The sequence below is a fragment of the Trypanosoma theileri genome (assembly GCF_002087225.1).
Source record: "Trypanosoma theileri isolate Edinburgh chromosome Unknown TM35_Tth_3_V1, whole genome shotgun sequence".
Lineage (NCBI taxonomy): Eukaryota > Euglenozoa > Kinetoplastea > Trypanosomatida > Trypanosomatidae > Trypanosoma > Trypanosoma theileri.
The window spans coordinates 828,720-847,241 of NW_021639845.1; the positions used below are offsets into that span (position 1 = coordinate 828,720).

The 18,522-nt window shown below is 41.2% G+C and overlaps 8 protein-coding genes across 8 annotated transcripts; all 8 read left to right on the forward strand.

Annotated features, from left to right (window-relative positions):
* Positions 1-106: 106 nt before the first annotated feature.
* On the forward strand, positions 107-1,285 carry TM35_000034190 (alcohol dehydrogenase; the record flags this gene model as incomplete). The annotated part of the gene is made up of 1 exon (XM_029022186.1): positions 107-1,285. One exon carries the CDS (start codon positions 107-109, stop codon positions 1,283-1,285), a length of 1,179 nt encoding a protein of 392 aa, XP_028886732.1.
* An 844-nt stretch (positions 1,286-2,129) lies between these two features.
* Positions 2,130-5,978, forward strand: TM35_000034200 (uncharacterized protein; the record flags this gene model as incomplete). The annotated part of the gene is made up of 1 exon (XM_029022187.1): positions 2,130-5,978. One exon carries the CDS (start codon positions 2,130-2,132, stop codon positions 5,976-5,978), a length of 3,849 nt encoding a protein of 1,282 aa, XP_028886733.1.
* Positions 5,979-6,681: 703 nt separating this feature from the next.
* On the forward strand, positions 6,682-6,999 carry TM35_000034210 (uncharacterized protein; the record flags this gene model as incomplete). Its single annotated transcript, XM_029022188.1, has 1 exon — positions 6,682-6,999. The coding sequence occupies one exon, from the start codon at positions 6,682-6,684 to the stop codon at positions 6,997-6,999; it is 318 nt and encodes a 105-aa protein (XP_028886734.1).
* A 337-nt stretch (positions 7,000-7,336) lies between these two features.
* Positions 7,337-11,917, forward strand: TM35_000034220 (uncharacterized protein; the record flags this gene model as incomplete). Its single annotated transcript, XM_029022189.1, has 1 exon — positions 7,337-11,917. The coding sequence occupies one exon, from the start codon at positions 7,337-7,339 to the stop codon at positions 11,915-11,917; it is 4,581 nt and encodes a 1,526-aa protein (XP_028886735.1).
* Positions 11,918-12,980: 1,063 nt separating this feature from the next.
* On the forward strand, positions 12,981-13,640 carry TM35_000034230 (putative DNA-directed RNA polymerases II; the record flags this gene model as incomplete). The annotated part of the gene is made up of 1 exon (XM_029022190.1): positions 12,981-13,640. The coding sequence occupies one exon, from the start codon at positions 12,981-12,983 to the stop codon at positions 13,638-13,640; it is 660 nt and encodes a 219-aa protein (XP_028886736.1).
* Positions 13,641-14,131: 491 nt separating this feature from the next.
* TM35_000034240 (DNA-directed RNA polymerase II) lies at positions 14,132-15,013 on the forward strand (the record flags this gene model as incomplete). The annotated part of the gene is made up of 1 exon (XM_029022191.1): positions 14,132-15,013. The coding sequence occupies one exon, from the start codon at positions 14,132-14,134 to the stop codon at positions 15,011-15,013; it is 882 nt and encodes a 293-aa protein (XP_028886737.1).
* A 559-nt stretch (positions 15,014-15,572) lies between these two features.
* TM35_000034250 (putative 30S ribosomal protein S8) lies at positions 15,573-16,430 on the forward strand (the record flags this gene model as incomplete). The annotated part of the gene is made up of 1 exon (XM_029022192.1): positions 15,573-16,430. The coding sequence occupies one exon, from the start codon at positions 15,573-15,575 to the stop codon at positions 16,428-16,430; it is 858 nt and encodes a 285-aa protein (XP_028886738.1).
* Positions 16,431-16,727: 297 nt separating this feature from the next.
* TM35_000034260 (putative ethanolamine phosphotransferase) lies at positions 16,728-17,987 on the forward strand (the record flags this gene model as incomplete). Its single annotated transcript, XM_029022193.1, has 1 exon — positions 16,728-17,987. The coding sequence occupies one exon, from the start codon at positions 16,728-16,730 to the stop codon at positions 17,985-17,987; it is 1,260 nt and encodes a 419-aa protein (XP_028886739.1).
* Between the last annotated feature and the right edge of the window lie 535 nt (positions 17,988-18,522).

The window sequence follows — 18,522 nt, forward strand, 5'->3', positions numbered from 1 at the left end:
GAGAAATTCTAGAAAACAACTTAAAGCAACAAAAACAAACAACACCAACATCAAATATAACAATCAGCTCCAACAAAAACCACAAAACCGACACTCAGTGAAGATAATGTTCCGTGCAACACGTCTCCGTGCGGCTGCCACTGGCTTCTTTGGGCCGCGTATCAGTTATCTCGGCGTGGGCGCGCTGGATATGGCACTCGGAAAAGTCTCCACGTACGGTTTCAAGAAGCCGCTGCTCGTCTCTGATGCTGGTATCGCAAAGTCCGGCATTCTCGACAAAGTCTCAACAACGCTCAAGTCGAAGTGCCGCATGAATCCCGTTGTTTTCACTGATGTGCACCCGAACCCCACGTCACACAATGTGGAGGCGGGACTCGCGCTGCTGAACAGCTCGGGATGCGATTCCATCTTTTCTCTTGGCGGCGGTTCACCGCAGGATTGCGCGAAGGCCATCGCACTCGTCAAGACAAACGGCGGTACCATACACAAGTACGAGGGACTTGACAGAGCTACAAAGGACCAGTTTCCTGTTATTGCCATCAATACAACAGCAGGTACGGCAAGCGAGTTGACGCGGTTTGCTGTGATTACAGATGAGAAACGTCACACAAAGATGGTAATCGCAACAGACGCCATCACACCTCTTGTGGCCATCAATGACGCCGAATTGATGGTTGGTCAACCGCCCGCTCTTACTGCTGCTACCGGCATGGATGCCCTTACACACGCTGTTGAGGCGTATGTTGCCACTGGTGCAAGTCCTGTAACGGATGCCTGCGCACTGCAGGCCATACAGCTCATCAAACAGCATCTCAAGAATGCCGTTGACAACGGTAAAGATCTTGTGGCTCGTGAGGGTATGTGCTACGCAGAATATCTTGCAGGGATGGCATTCAACAGTGCTGGCCTCGGTTACGTGCATGCGATGGCACACCAACTGGGTGGATTTTATGACCTCCCTCATGGTGTTTGCAACGCCATTCTTCTTCCCTACGTTCAAACGTATAACTCTTCTGTCTGTGCACACCGGTTGCGTGATGTGGCCACACGCCTTGGTGTAATCACAGCCGGTGTTGACGATAAGGAGGCCGCTGCCGCTGCAGTCGCCGCGATTCGTCACTTATCGAAGGCAGTTGGTATTCCACGTGGTTTCAAAGAACTCGGTATGCGAGAGGAGGACATCCCAATGCTGGCGGACGCCGCACTGAAGGACGTCTGTGCCGCCACTAACCCACGACAGGGAAGTAAGGCAGACGTCATGGCGATTTACCGAGAATCAATGTAAGCCTGACCATTTGTTTTTGTGCACCAAACACTAAACGAAAAAATAAAAAGATTACCTTTCTATCCGAAGAAAAGGAAAACAAAAAAAAGAAAAGACAGTGTTTAAAAGTAAAACGATGTAATGACAAAATTGACACTTAAAAAACAAAGAAACAAAGCGGCAACGGATGTGTATGATCTCTACGTCTTTACCTGTCAACACAGACCTGATGTCGCGATGTTCCCCTTCTTTTTCTTTTGCTTCGGTTTTTTCTTTTGTTTCTTTGCCTTCCTCTGTTTACTTCCCTTCTTAATGAACAGGGATATTTATATACAAGCGCATACAAATGTATGTGTGATTTTTTATTTGTTTGTTTTTCCTTTTATTATTATTATTATTATTATTATTATTATGCCTTATCAATTGTTTGGTAATTAAAAAAAAAAGTGAGAATGCAATCGTTTTTTTTTTTGTGTGTTGATGATGTTTAGATGTCCGAATTTTTTTTTTTTTTGATTGATTTTGTGCTTTCCTACAGAGAGTGAAAGAAGGGTACGGTAATTGGGAAACTTGACGGAAGTAGAGATAAAATGTCTTAAAAAGTTTCTGTGCGATCTGGTTATTGGTGTTTGTTTTTCTGTTAATTTACGCGTTCTTTTTTTTTTTTGTACCACTGCGATTGATTGTATTTGGAGTCGTATTTGTTGTTTATTTTTTTTTTCCCTTTTTTTTACGTGTCTTGTTCTTTTTGATTTTTTTCTTTTTTTATTATTATTTTATTTTGTGAATAAAACAAATACTGATACTATATATATTTTTTTATTTAGTGGGTGCAGTACAGCAAGACTGAATCTGTTCAGGATTCATGAATTCTGTTGCATCAGTAGGTGATTTGATACCGCAGCCGTGCACATCCTCTGTGTTGTCCGTGTCTTCGTACACGGCAGTGCCTGGTAGCACGGCTACTTCCCGTTCCCGGGCCCTTAATGTGCAACACAAAAGGGAGATGGCGAAGGCTACTGTAAAGGATGTGGATGTTGTTCACCAAGGTCTTAAGCGCCTGGAAACTCGCATGCATGAGTTGGAATCACGCGTACAGTACGTAAACCCATGGGTAGTACAACATATGTGGGAGTTACTCTGCGATTTACGTGAGAGGGTTGGAGTGCACTTCAACATGCAGCGAGAGCGAGCGTGGATAGAAGAGATGCAGAACAGTCGGCATCAACGTGGTAAGGCTCAACCGACCACAGAACCGAAGGTAACCACTTCATCTCAACGTGGGACAGTAGACACATCTTCTGCTATCAGAGCAGGAGGTCTAATGTCGGCTCCTGTTACTCCTGTGCGTCTCTTTGATAGAAGTGGAGGTGAGGTAAATGAAGTCGACACCTCTGTTTCTTCTGAAAGTGATAATGAAGATGATAATAATGATAATAAGAATAAAGATCATAATGAATTATATGAAGTTTCAGGTAGTGGGGATATGTCTGAATTTGACGCCAGAAGTAATAGAATTCAGGGAAAGGATAGAGATGGAATCTCGAATAAGGTAGATGCTAAAGCTAAAGATCGTTTGAAATATAGACGTCAGCTACAGCGATATGTGGAGATAATAGAAGAACGGTGGGAAGGTTACCGTATCGTCCAAGATGAATCTACTGCTAGAATGGAACTTGTTCTAGAAGAAAGTACTTATCGAAATCTTCTTTTTTCACGCTTAGTATCAACCCTGACAACTATGGTGAGTCATGGTAAAAATTACGTCTCATCGTCTGAATCTGATTATCTTGAGATGGGTAGTAATAGGGTACATCAAGATGCGATGCAGCAACAGATAGAACCCCACTATAGAATTAGTAACAAGAACAGTAGAAGTAAACGTGATTGTGTACGAAGGAAACGTGGTGATATTGATTTTCCATCCCCTCCGCGTACTGAACTTCCCAGTGGAATTTCACCAATTCAAGTTAAAGGAAGCCCCTCAGAGTTTTTTTCACCACAAACTGGAAATGTTGATCGTAATTCCTTACATGAAGGAATTAGACAGGAAATACGAAATATTGAAGAAACAGATGAATATAGTGATACTATTCAGGATGGTATACAAAGAAGACACGCTTACAGAGGTGATGATAGTATAAAAATTGTTGTTAGTTCACTTCTTGGTGATGATAAATTTATGCAGCAAATTGTAGATGAGGTTTCACGTCGTCTCGCTGCGTTAATTCAAAATAGTGAAATAACAATTTATAATGATAGCTCACCTTCCCAATCCCTTCCATCTGCTCTTCTTTTAGTTGTACGGGATGCTGTAAAATCTATTGCTGGAGCGCATGACGAAGAATTTTCTCGTCAGTTGCACGATTATCTTACTGAGCAACAGAGGGTACGTGAAACACGAGAGGAAGAACTCTGGCAACGTATAATGGGACATATAACTACTTGGGAACGACAAAGTACAGCTGCACGTAAGGAAGGTGAAGAAATGCTCCAGCAACAACAACAGTTTGTTGCACGTGGAAAAGAGGATGCCGAATTATGTGCTGAAGTGCGTGGAGAACTGTTAAAACTTTGTGGAGAGGTTATGCGCACGGTGGAGCATATGCATGAAGTTTCTCCTGTTGTAACTTCTCCCGCTGCACATGTGAGTAATCGCGAAGGTGTCTCTACGGTGGGTCATGACAGGGATGACCGACAGAACCGAATGGAATTGCGTCTGGAGACTCTCTCCGCTGCTGTAAACGGTCTTTACGCGGAGGTGGAGGCGGTGCGTCGGCGACCGGCCACTCCCCATCCCTCGCCCGCGGTGGAGTTGAGGGGTCGGCAGACGGACGAGGAGCTGGCAGGCCTGCGGGTGGCCCTCGATGACGTGCGGGAGGCGGTGGCGATTGTGGCGCGGCGGTCGCGGGCCGCGGAGGAGCGCCTGCGGGGGGTCGAGCAGCGGTTGGACGAACACCCGCCCGCCGTCCCTCTCAACTCAACTCCTGATCCGCCACCGCCACCGCCGCCTCTCCCACCGCCTTCCCTCCCCATCCTCTCCAACGGCAGTGGTGGCGGTGGACAGAGCTCCGCTAATCGCATGTCCGTAGAGGAGGCTATGGTGGACACGCAGCGTGTACTTCTAGCACACAAGGCAAAAGAGACTACCGCTATAGACCCATTCGTAAAGGCCGTTACCGCACTCTGTTCTACGCTACAGCAGGTTAACCATCTGTATAATGTGGGAACTGGAACCTTTGGTGGAAGTTTGCAACTCATCTTTGCAATGCCTCCCTTTTCCCTACCTCGCACTCTGATATCGGCTTGCCAGGCATATTTACGGGAACATTCCGCAGCTGAGTTGAAGGAGTCGTTAAATGCTCTCGGTATTATTTTGGATGTCTCTGAAGTTCTCTGTGATTGCTACTACTGGATGCAGTCACATGTATTAGCGGTGGGAGGAGAATATGGAGGATTTCTACAGGTAGGAGGTACAGAGAAGTCTGGTACATCATTATCTTCACTACCATCATCAGTACCATTGCGTACTACTGTAGTGATGACGTCAGGCAACATTGTGCCATCTTCTTGCATAAATAGTGGAACCACAACAGATGCATTAAAAAAAACTCAGAAATTTCACTCAAATTGCAAGATACCACAAAACAGTAGCTGTGATATGGCGGCACAAACAGAACTTCCCACAACCACAACAAAACGGTCATCATCATCATCATCATCGTCGTCAGCATCATCATCATCTGAGGAAACTAAACCAAGTGACCATAACGCCTTAAAGTCTAACAAAAGGAAAAATAAGTATATACGGGAAGAAAAGCAAGAACGAGATGAGAAACAAATAGTTTCAGCATCTCCCACACCGTTGGAAGCATTAGCACTGTCTCACTCCCCCGATAAAGCAGTAGAGCCTGTAAGTGGCGTTGTACATCACTATCATCATCATCATAATTGTTTTTCTTGCGATGGCAATGTCCTCACAACTTCTTCACATTGCATCACAGACGAAGAAAATAAATTTACCCCGAAGTCTTGTGCTACTCATACTACAGGATTACAGTCAAATGGAGAGGATCAGTGGGAATCATTGGGTGGAACGCGACAGAAACAAAAGAAGCGCAACACTGTGCAGTACATGGAACCATCACTACTTGACATGAGTGAGTCATCTGCACCACCACCTGTTCCAATGGTAAACCGCTCACATGTGTTTGGGGATAAACGAGGAATGGATGTAAATAATTCCACTAATAGTCCTGGATATCCATTGCTAAATATGGTACCAACACCATCAATGTACAATGAATGTCTTCCATTACCAACTGCTGTATCATGTTTTACGGACCCTGGTCAAGTGACACGTACCGGAGGACATAAACCCTCATCTCTTAAAAATCCACAACCTTTTTACACAGCCACTTTGCAACAGATACGCAAGTCACAACATCAGCAGAGTAATCAAACCCGTAGTAGCAGAGAGACAATGGCTGAAGAAGGTGGAAATTTAAATGGTAGACCTCAAGTAAGGGACAGTGAATCGTATGATACAATGCGTCGCTCTCCTCATTTCAGTCAAGGTAGACTTTTATCTACAACTTTAAGAAATCGTGAAGATGTTATTTCTAATGTTATGGCAGCCCAGCTGCATCACAAACCGTTTTTGTATCATGATGATAAACCTCTAGCCACGAAAAAAAGTTCTACACGTCGATAATTATTGTTATGAAAAAACGAAGGTATGCAATTTCTGCAATAAGAGTAATAAAATCTCACACCTTAGATATAGAAATCTTGGCTAAATTGATTTCCTAGAATCTCTCCTTTTTATGTTTTATTTATTTTATTTTATTTCTCTGCTTCTTTCTTCCTTGCATGCGCTTTGTTCCGGCGCTGTTTCGGTGAGGTCTCATAATACTTAGAGAAGAGACAAAGGCCATAAGGAGCAATGGAAAAGGAAGAGGGAGAGAATTAGAGAAGTATGACGTGAATAGCTGTGGTTTCTTGTTTTTTGAATTATTCACGGAGGTCAATATAGTTTTATTTTCTTATGAAGAATTATTGCTTTTTTTTTTTTCCTTTCCCGTTTGAGTGTTCATTCCCTATTTATCAATTTTTGTATTGGTATATATATATATATATATATATATATATACATATCAGGTTATTATCTTCTTTTTTTTTCTCTACAATTGTGTTCATGCTAACTTTTACCCTCAACCTCTTCCTCATCATTATCCTCCTCATTCATTTTCTTCTATCTATCCTCATGCAAACACTCACACTTCCCCCACCCCCTCTATAGAGCGACCTGATATTCTTTCTTGTATTTATTTTTGTTTGATTATCCCTTCTTTATTGGAAAGAGGGTGATTGTCTCTCTACTTGCTCCTATTGTTGCTGCCAGTTTTATAGTCCTTATGTTCAACGCACACGCCGGAGGCCGTCCGGTGGGCGCCTTTTATTGTGCCGTTTGCGATGTGCACTGCGGCGATGCACACGCGGCGGAGCGTCACCGTGCGAGTTTGCGGCACAAAAAGAACAGCGGCGAGTTTGAAGCGGAGCGGCGGGCGTACAAAGACGACGCGAGTGTGACGGCAGAAGATGTGATGGCGCTGGTGGAGCGCAAACGTTTGGAGTTGGGGGTCATACCGTGGAGTCAGCTGCGGTTTAACGATGAAGAGACGAAGAAAGAGGAGGAAGAGGAAGAAAAAAAGGAGGAAGCTGTTAAGGCTTAGTGTTTGTGTGTGTGGTGTCTCTTTTTTTTTTTTTTTCGGTTTCTATTCTTATCAGTCTCTCTATTTTTTTTTTTTGTATTGCATTTGTTATTGTTAATTATATAATTTGTGAAATGTATTTGATGTGTGCTTCTTTGTGTACTATGTCTTTAGTTTTCCTTATTCTTTTTTTTTTTTGTCTTTGTAAATACACATATTCCCCTCCTCCTACCAAATAAATAATAATTAGGTGGTCAGAGGAAGTGCAGAGGTGTGGATCGCTTTCTGGCGCACACACACACACACACACACACACACACACACAAGCACAGACACACTCGTATATATACAGACCGCCATGTCTCTTTCATCGATGGAACAGACATGGAAACATGCGGTAGACGTTCTCGAACAAATTGTAGCGAATGAAGATTTACATGCCGCTTCCCATGGAATGCCATACACCCCTAACAGCGATGGGAACGATGTGGAAACAACGGAGTCACTGGCACTCTCATCACTTGAAAAATCTTTGGTATCGCACTGTAGATCATTGCTTGAACAGGCATATATAGTGAGACAACAGCTGGGTGCAGGGAACTCTTCTGAAGAAGTGCACAACACTTCCTCTATGCCGCAATTTTTGGATTTTGCATTATTTTTTCGTAAGTCTCGCATGTTGCGTGAGAGAGCACGACGTGTGGGTGTTACACTTACGAGTATTAAACATGTTGGATTGTTGGATGAAGAGTCTCTTGGGCGACGCATCATCACTGATCGTGCTTTAACAGCTGTAAAGGAACTTTTAGATCTTCTTATAGCTGTATCTACCACACTTGCTGGAACACCATTTTTGACTAAAGTTAACTCCTATAATCAGCGTCAAGGAACAACAACAACAACAACAACAGGTACTACTACTAGTACAGGTACTACAGCAGATCCTTTGCAACCGTGTACCAGTCGCTCAAGTTCCCAAGTGACACAATGTCATCATCCTATAGTAGTTAATCATGAAACTGAGGAAGTAGTTCCAGACGGGAATCATCTACATTCACCTGTAGAGTATATGCATGGAACGACAAATGCGGGTCTTTCTGTGCATGAAAACATTCCTTCACAGGGTTTAATACAAAATCGAAGAAACTCCAATGAAAGGAGGTTTATCGACAGTAAAGAGATAAGTATGCATGAAGGAAAAAAAAAAGAAGAACATATTTTACAACCCTTAAGGCTCGATTATACACCATCACCAGTAGTAGTTCCACGTGTTACAGCACCACCTGAATCAGACAGGAATTCTACTAGAACATCTAGTGAATCACATTCACCAGAAACGTTATTTTCTCATACTAATACAAGCAAGTTGACAACATCATCACATGTTGATAAAGGTACAGTAGAACACGCAGATTCACTGGCAACAATAGCAAAAGCCTACTCTATTTCATTAGATCAGTTATGTGCTGCCAATACCCATCTTTTAGCTTATAAATACACTCCTTTACCACCCAATACACCTTTGCGAATTCCACATAAAAAAAATAATGGAAGTCCCTCTCGTGATGTACTAGTGTCAACTCGTGTGACAACGCATACTCGAGTGTTTAGCGGATATCCCTGGTATGAGTTGTTTCAAGAGAGAGAAAATGATGATTCTACTGCTAATCCTTTATGGAAGGATACTTTTTTATCAGAGCTGGGAAATTTGTTTAAAATACCCAATGAATGGGTAACGAACGTACATGTTGTAAATGATGAAGTAGATGGAATAACTGATAATGATAAAATGATAAGTTTTGATCTACGTCTTCCTCTTTCATTTGGATATGAAGAAGTAGAGAAAAAAATACAAGAACACAACTTTACTGAGCTGATCCTACTATACGAAAAACTGCAGGGAGAAAATAATGCAGAGACAGCTTCAAGTATTACGTCTATATTAGATTCTGAAGATAATTTTGAGACACCACATGACTTTGATAAAACAGTACCACCATGTGCTAATGCTGATAGTCTCTTAAAAGGTAAGAACAAAAATAAGAAAAAAAACAACAACGAGAAGAAAAACGAAAAAGAAAAGAGTAATAAGGATAATGATATGACTCCTTTAGGAGTATTTGTCTCGTCATCGGGTATAGAAACAACCTATCATGACGTAAAGCATGATAAAAATCAAAAAGAGAAAAATATTTTAATGCCAGTATCTACACAAAATGAAGAGATAGTAGAACAAAAACAAATAAAAAATTTTACATATCTTGGGGATTCGCATACTAAATATTCTCATGTAAGAGAAAAACAAGAGAAGGAATGTCCTCTTTATAATGATGACATGCAAGAAGAGAAGGAAGAAGAAATGGTTTCTGGTTCTCCTACCATTGAATACAATGATGTACTGTTATTTTCTCCATATTCTGGGAATTCTACACAAGAACCAGACCATTCCCCACATGTAACATTTACTGATGAAAATGGTCATTTTTCACCATCAATATTGCCAAGAGCACCTAGTATCAATGATAAAATGGGTAATGCTTATAATATTTCTCCACTCTGTGGGCGTCCACCAATTGCCCCAACACGTATGGGTTCTTCTAGCCCACAAAGGGTAAAGGAAGAGCCTGTTGTATTATGGTTTTCAACAACACATGAAAAAATAATTCGAGGAGAAAAATGGGAAGAAGTACTCGCATTATGTGAAGAGGAAGTACGAGAAACATTTCTTACAGAAGTTGCCGTTCTCTTTGATCTCCCTGAAGAAAATGTTAAGAATATTTACTTTACCCTAGGTAGCTTACATGTTACCTTTGATTTGTTGCATGATCGTTATTTACACGAATCAGAGATCAACACCCTTCTTGCAGTCTTTGACTTTCCAAAGGTACGTGGAGTGTACCGGCGTTGCGTGGAGAACGCACCTACAAACACTAAAACTCAAACGATGGACTCCCACTTCACACATGCCTGTGAACCACAACAGGAGCAACCAGAACAACGGTGTGATGATATGAAGACGCCAAATAACGAACCCTCTACGAAGGCGCACTTTAATGACATTACGGCGAAAGATCTCCTTCCACGTAATATGGTCAACAAAGAGAAACCTGTAGTTAATATGAATAATGGCAATCACAACACAACTCAACAGACGCCAAGCACAACACTTGCGGGTGTGGCACAGCGGCTTGGTGTAAGTGTGCAGGCACTGCGAAAGTGCAATACACATCTTGACACCTTCAGTGATACCGCAGAACTCCCAAATAACTGTAATGTGAATATCCCCGCATCATTTTTCGCTGCACCAGAAACTACCAGTGACCATTTTTCTCATCGTAGTAGTCCTCGCTCGCCGACTGCACCTGCACCTGCACCTGTAACAAAACGAGACTCATCCTCTGCTGCGGCAATCACCGTCACAACACGCGGCGGGGATAAGGAAAATACAGAACTCACGATTACCCCTAAAAAAGAGTTTACACAATCTCCTGAGTCATCTGCTGTAGAGTGCGATCCCGAACCGAGAAAAACTGGGCCACCCGTACAAACTCAAAAAGTACTACACAATTCAAAGTTGCATTCGGAACTCAATAAACACGTTGACAGGAAAGATGTACCGTTTGAGGAGAAGTCGTTATTAACGTCTCTGCCAGAGTCTCATACGTCAACAACTTCCACACGTGATGATACTGTACAAACAGTTTTAGGATGTAACGATATAGATGCACAATCTATTGGTAAAACTTTAAATCTAAGTCTTGAACATCCTTCTTCTACAGCACCAGACGGAATATCATATCGAGAACACATGGTGACTTTGATGGCACGAACTACTACACAGTTTTTTCTTCTTCGTTTTTTTGCAAAATGGCAGTACATTGCTCGAATACGGAAGGAGAAAAAAAGAACTGGATTACCACTCCATCCGTCCCGTAAAATTAATAATGAGATGAAAAAATCAACTGCAACATCAGAACAATCTTCTCAAGGCACTTTATCAAGTAGGGCAAAAACAGGAGGGACACCACGTCGAACGCTTTCTCCACGTACAGGTGTTACACGTAATTCTGGTTCAAGAAGCTTAATTGCAAAGTCTATGGAAGCTATTGCTAGGACACAACCCCCAACTGCATCCCCAAGGGGAACAGCAAAGGAAAAAACAACAGTAAGTCGTTCTTCTTCTCGTATACAACGGCAAGAAAGTAATAAAGGCGCCGTTTTATCGTCTAGAGGTGCAGTACTAAGGGGTGGTACTGCTTCTAATGGCAGTACTAACTCACCTCTTAAATCGGCACGTGGTGATAAACGAATAGCTTCAAAACCGAGTACAGGACATAATGGTACTCCACGTATTAGTTTTAGTCGTGCCAGTAGTAATCATTCTATGTCACGAGCATCATCTATTGATCGAAAACCGAAATCTAGAGATGTCTCTGAAACTTCTTTACGACTTCCTGTTGGATTTCGTGTTTCGTGTTCATTAGTTGTATTAGAAGTTTACAAAGAGGCATCAGAATCTGGAATACAGTGTGGTGATAAGATACAGGAAATTGGGGGAATTCGTGTACGAACTGTGAGACAGGTTCGCGATGCGTTAAACTCAGTTGTTACCCCAAAAATAGTCTTTAAAATTATAAAGAAGAGTAATGGTACACCAATGTTATTATCTCTTTCTAGAACTGAGACGGCTGGAACGGGTACACCAAGCTCATTGTCACCAAAGAAATCTTTATCAGATGCAAAGATAGTACCTATGCTTAGTGCAGCAAGAACTGCTTCCTTGACTTCAGCCAAAGTACGAGGAGGCAACTCTGCTTCGTCCCTTCCACAACAACGACAAGAAGAAGAACAACATTGGATGAAAGTCTCCTCTGTATCGCTTTCTCGTGGACCCCGAGGAATTTACGAACCACATAAGGAACAGCAACAGCAAAGTTAAAAGTGATTAACACTTCAATCATTTGTAGATGAAATAGAGTCTTGCTTTATGTGAACCCCGTTAGTAACTAGGTAACGTGGTTTTTAATTATTAATTATTATTGTTGATCTCAGTGGGAGTTTTAGAGATTCATATGATCCCTGTTTGTGTTATTCTAATAGATCTGGTTCTTCCTTTATACTCCTTTTGTGAATGTGTGATTCACTAGTTTTGTTAATTTTCCGTGTAAGTATACACAAACAACAACAACAAAAAAGACGAATTAGAAATGGTTCAACATACTATTGGTTTATGTATGTCTTCCAGAAGCCTCTTTGTATCTCGCTACTTCTTTTTTTTTCTGTATCTCTCTCTCTCTGTCTTTCACTTCCTCTCTTTTTATTTAGAAACTCATGAGAGAGGGATTTAAAATATAAAAATAAAAGAAAAAAAAAAAGAGAGCGAAATCAGGAAGAAGAAAAATTAGGGAAGGAAAAAAGGTTTGTGGTAAAAGTAATAATCTCTTTCTCTGTACGTATGAGACTGTATCCCTCTCTATCTTTCTATTCCTATCTCTATGCGTGTGTATGAGTTTGTGTCCGTGCCTATCTTTATAGTCTAATGGAAGACAATAAAATAATAGGAAAAAATATCGGTGTGAAAAGTGAAAAAAAAGTGAGATTTTTTATTTTATTTGTGTTCTATCCATTTGTTCTTTTTCCTTCGATTCCTGTTTATATATATATATATATATATTCTTTCTGATTCTTTGTTGCCGTCTCTCTCATTTACGTTTAACTGATGAACCTCTTATTTTTCTTTTCTCTTCATTTTTTTTTTCTATTTTGGTTAAATATCGTTACTTCATCGCTTTGGAAGGAGTAAAAGGAGGAGGATTCCCTTTTTTTTTTTTCGCCACTCTGAGAAACAGGTGTGGCAAACAATCCCCTCTATAGGTTAAGCACGTAATAAACACTAAACCTAAGTGGAGGAAACTAAAAAAAAAAGTAAAAAAAAAAATAACATAAGAAAAAGAAAAAAAAAAAAAAATACAGTCTAGACATTTGCTGAAGGAGCAGGAGCAATGAGCAGTGAAAGCAATGCGATTGGACAGGAGGCGTTGGTGTATGATAAGATGTTCCGTGTGATGCGCACGGTTGGGGAGATGATGCGTGACCGGCGCTATCAAGTGGCCGACCGCGTGATTCCCTCAAGTGTGGAGGAGTTCCGCGATTGGTACACCGACCCCCGCGAGGGGACCATTCACCGCGAGCGGATGACAGTCCCGTGCGAGCGGGTCGGCGGGGCGCAAAGGGGCCGCGCGATGGTTTTCTTCGCCGATGGACTCGCGATGGAGGCGATGAAGCGATACCACACACAGGCCACAGAGGCAAACTGCGATCGCGTTGTCATCGTCTCACATGGAAGAGTGAACGCCACGGTGCGGAGACATGTGGAGGACCTCAATCGTAGCAGTCTTAATCTTAAGATACAACTCTTTGATGAGGATGATCTGGTGGTAAATATCACCCATCATGAACTCGTGCCAAAGCATACACAACTGGAAGAAGAGGAAGTGAAGGAGATGTTACAGGCACATGCACTGGAAATGAGCATGCTACCACGTATTCTTTCCACAGATCCTGTTGCTGCTTACTTGGGACTGGAGCGGGGACGTGTCGTGCGTATCGAGCGTAAGAGTATGTCTGCAGGAGTGTACGTGACGTACCGACAAGTAGTGTAGAGATCTTTGAATTTACTTATGCAGAAAATACAGAGAGAAGAAAAAAAAAAAAGAGAGAGAGAGAGAGGGGATATGAGGTGAATAGAAGAATAATCATTCACTCTCTCTCTCTCTCTCTCTCTCTCTCTTACACACACACACACTCTCTCTCTGTTTCTCTGTCTTGGTTTTTTAACTCCATTTCTAGTGAGAATATGGCCGGAGATTTGTGACACTGTTTCTCCATTCACTGTGCTTTTTGTCGTTATTGTTGTTGTTGTTAATTATTATTATTATTATTAATATTATTATTATTTGCTTTTCGCTTGTTTTTTTTTTTTTTTTTCCTTCTTCTGAAACTGGGAAGGAAAGAAGAAAAAAAAAAGTATGAAAAGTAGTTGATTATTTTTCTCTCTTCGTTTCGTCTATGTTTTCTTAATTTCTCTTTTTTTTTTTTTTAACTCCTCTCCCACCATTATTATTGTTATTATTATTATATGGGTTTTTAGATCATGAGTTCCCTGGCGGAGCTGAAGGTTGTGCGCCTCTACCGCGCCTATAACACTGCCATACAGATGTGTATGGATCGCGGCTACACTGTGCGCCATCCATCCGCTGTTGCTCAAGCCATTCACGACCCAAACCTGTATGATGATGAAGATGGACTTGGCTACGACTGGTTTCTTTCTCACTTTGTGGTGCAGTCATCATCATCAGCAGACGGTGGTGGTGGGAAGAATGCTGGCGCAAATGCAAAGATAAAAGCCAATGAGGAGGAAATGCATGTAAATGGGGAAGAGAACGTGTCTGCTGAGAAGCAGTGGGTGCCAATGTACAGTGCGATGCGACTTGTTTGTAGTCCTACAGCTGCAAAAGTTTATGAGGATACAGAAGGTCAAGAAGACCCAAATGATAATAATAAAAACAATAATGAGAAGGGAAGGCCACTACTTGTCTTCTTCTCTGGATCCCCATCGCTAAGTATGAATGAAGTGCAGGAATACTGCGAAAAGGGGCTGCAGAAAAATGCACATTGTATGATTATCATCACAGGCGGTAAAATATCCCCAGCGGTTCGTCGAGCCACGCGGGAACTCAGCGGCCGACTTCGCACCGGCACGACTGAAGAAGTGATGTCTATTCAACTATTCGAGGAGGACGCACTCGCGTATAATATTGCACGGCACGAGACGGTTCCACCGCATGTGGTGCTTTCACCGGAGGAGACACGCACATTTCTGCAGAGCCGCCACTTGACACTTGCGCAACTCCCCCGCATTCTCGATGATGATCCAATGGTGGCGTACTTGGGTCTCACACGTGGTAGCGTTGTGCGGATTCTGCGGGATTCAAAGGAAAGTGGTCCCTATGATATGTACCGACAGGTCATTTAGAAAACTTTCTTTTGTTTTTTTTTTTTTCTCTCTCTCTCTCTCTCTGTGCGTGTGTGTTTCTTGAGTAAGGACAAATACAAGCAAAGGAACAAACTCAAAAGAAAAAAAAAAAGAAAGAAAACAAGGTGAAGAAGAGGTAAAAGTTGACCTCATGGTTTTTTTTTTTTTCTTTTTATTGATTTGTTTGTTTTTATTTTGCTTGTTTTGTTTATTTCTCTCTTTGTTTGTTTGTAAGGAACATATGGAAGGAAAGAAGGATGAAGTTAGACGCTTAAATGAATGACGAAACGAATTAGAATTATGTATTCTTTTTTTTTTTTTTTTTTTTTTTTGTTGTTTATACGTGAAGTGGTAGGAAGAGTGAACTTGTAGCGGTATCGTTCTTCGCCCCGTCACTTATCAAGGTCTTACTCCCAGTCTCTCTGTCTCTCCTTTACAAAGCGTGTTTGAGTGTGAAGTTCCGTCTGAGAGTGAGAGAGGGTGTAAGAATCTTTAGTATACAAGAGGGAAAAGAAGAAAAAAAAATAAACTATTTAAACATAGGTGTGGTGTATTAGTGATGTTTCGTCAGAGTATTTTTTTTCTGGCGAAGGTTTACGGTGCGGGAACTCCCATAGCTGCAGGGAGACAACAGTCTCCACATCGTCTTCTGCATGGAAAACGTGAGCGGCAGGGAAGTCTCTTTGCGATTGCCAATGATGTGAAGTCGGATGAGAAAAAACTTCGTCAACAACTTAACGCGCTGTTAGAAGAAGAACGTCTCCCATTACGTGAACGACTACAACGTAATAAAATGAACAGTGATGATGAGGCATTTCCACAACGGCGTCTTGTGGATCTCCCCGGTGTGGAGCGTCGTCGTGATTTACCCGCAGATCCCATTACACGACTCTTCTTTCAACATAAAGGGGATCATGCCCTTTACTATGGCACCTACGACTACCCTAGTCGTCAAGATGAGGATCGTGTGCAGATTGAAAAACGTGAACCACGTGAGTGGACATTTAATGTAACGACGCCAATGTATGATTTCTGCCATCGCATACGTGAGGCGGCAGATCAGCGGAAACGTTTTGTGATTGTTCCCTCCACCATTGAGACACGAGGATGTGCACGGGTAATGCATGATCATGGACTGGTTGCAGGATTTCGTGATTTTCACAATGATCGGGCTTTCGCAGTAGAATTAAAGTACTTTCAGGGTGAATCCACCATTAATGTTATTGAACCTTGTGCGTATGATGGTAAAACCGAGTTTGAGTGGAGCCCTAAAATGATGCGACGACTCTTAAATACGCATGGTATTCACAATCGTCTTGTTGTGTACATTTGTCGAACAGCTGATAATCGTATTATTGATCACATTCAAGCAGTGAAAGAACATATTGGTGGACGGGGTTTAATGATGGTGCATTAAATGAGGAACGAAATGTTTCTTTATTCTTGTTGTTGTTGCATTCAGACATTTTTTTTTTTTTTTTACGTTTCTTACACACTCACTTTATATATGTGCGTATTTTCTATACTGAAACATTTATAAATGGCTTTAACACTGTGTTGTGTAGGGTATATCTCATTTATTTATTTTTATTGTTCTCTTTTTTTCCTTCCTAATCCGAAACAAACAAACAAAAAAAAAAAAAAGGTTAGAATAAAAAATAATAATAATTAAACGAGGAAGGGGAAGAAGTAGAAAAAGAAGAAAACGAGAGCAATGAAAACTGTGGGATTGCTCCTATCGGTGTCACCAACAGAAGACTCCCCAAATATACCACCACAGCAGAGTTATATGGCCGAATATCTTCTTTCACCATTCTACGATTGGATTGTCTTGTATTACCCTAAAACGTGGACTCCTAATAAAGTAACGCTATTTGGTATCTTTTCAACACTTCTTGCATCTCTATTATTGCTAACTGGAATGCCTTCGACAACTACATTTGATCCACCATACGCCACTTATGTTCCTACATCCTTGTTGCAAAATAAAGAGATGAAATCTGAGAGAAATATTGCGCCTAGCCCATTACATCCAACTGCGTTGAAACCATTATGGAGTTCTGTTTTTCCAAGTGGTAATGTAATGTTATTTGTATGTGGAATACTTAACTTTATCTATTGTATTGCTGATAATACTGATGGTCGTCTAGCACGTAGACTAAAAAAGACTAGTGAAATTGGAGAATATCTTGATCATGGTCTAGATTGTGTTACTTCACTACTTTCAACTTGTGTTAGTATGGCTGTGATTGGTCTTTCATTCTCAAATATCGCCGTTACAGTTTTACCTATCGCTATTGGTACAGTTTTTTCACATACATTGCATTATGAAAAAAATATTTTTATTTGGGGTAACCGGTTTATCTCTGTGGATGAGGCAATGATTTTCTTTGCTATATCAAACTGGGTTATTATTGTACTTCCTCAAATTGGTACTACAACTGTATCTTCCGCTATTCTTCATATGTTTTTATCAGAGGAATGGGCCCAAATGTTGCATTCTCTCCGATACATTGATCTTGCACTACTTGTATATTGGATTTCACAATTGTCTGTTATTATAGGCATTGTGTTAAAGGATGGAAAGATGCTCTTTCGTCTCACCACCATTACACTGTTTATCAATACATTCCTGTTAGTTGGCATCATACCAGCTCACATGAATCACATGGCAACAGGCAGTGTTGGTGGCTATGCATGGGGTCCATTTTCATATGTGGCTGTTTGGTGTATCACCGCAGCCTGCACTTCCAGCACAGTTGTACACATTCTCATTTACGCCCGCTGTATGCGGCTGCCTCACGTAGATCTATGGCCAATTGCAGGTATCGTTTTTGTATGGCTTATATTTACTTCCTGTCCTGTTGGTGGCATGGTGCTATCTGTGGCTTGGCATCTTGCTCAGATCTTAATTAACGTTCAGGGTCTCATAAAAAATGGACGAAAAACATCTCAAAAATCAAAAATTGCGTGAAGAGAAAAGATGATGTAGAAAACAATGAAAAAAAAAAAAGAAAATGGAGGATTAAAGATACATAAAAATGCGTCCATACATGAATGCATGGAACCAAGCACAACTACACACATATACATATACATATACATCCACAACAACAAAAAAAAAAAAAAAAAAAGAGAAGAAACGAAACAGAGAAATAGACATGCCTGTATTGGTATTTGCTGAGTGAAAGAAATGGGGGAAAACAAAACAAAACAAAAAGAATATCAAGTGTATGTTGGAGTGGTAGGTGACTCTAAATATTAATATTAACGTTTTTTTTTTTTCCCCTCGTTGCATTTCCACTCCTCTGAGAAGGGATAGGAACCTGTGAGAATGGATATTTTTCTGTTCAAACTTCCCCTCCCCCACTCTCCCTTTCCCTCCAGTTTTCTTTATTTGTTTCTGTTTTTTTTTTTTATTTATACGCACATGCTTCTGTTAGACTGTGTATGTATCGTGTGTTTGTGTGTGTATTTGTTTACCAACAATCGCTTTTCAGAAGAAAGGA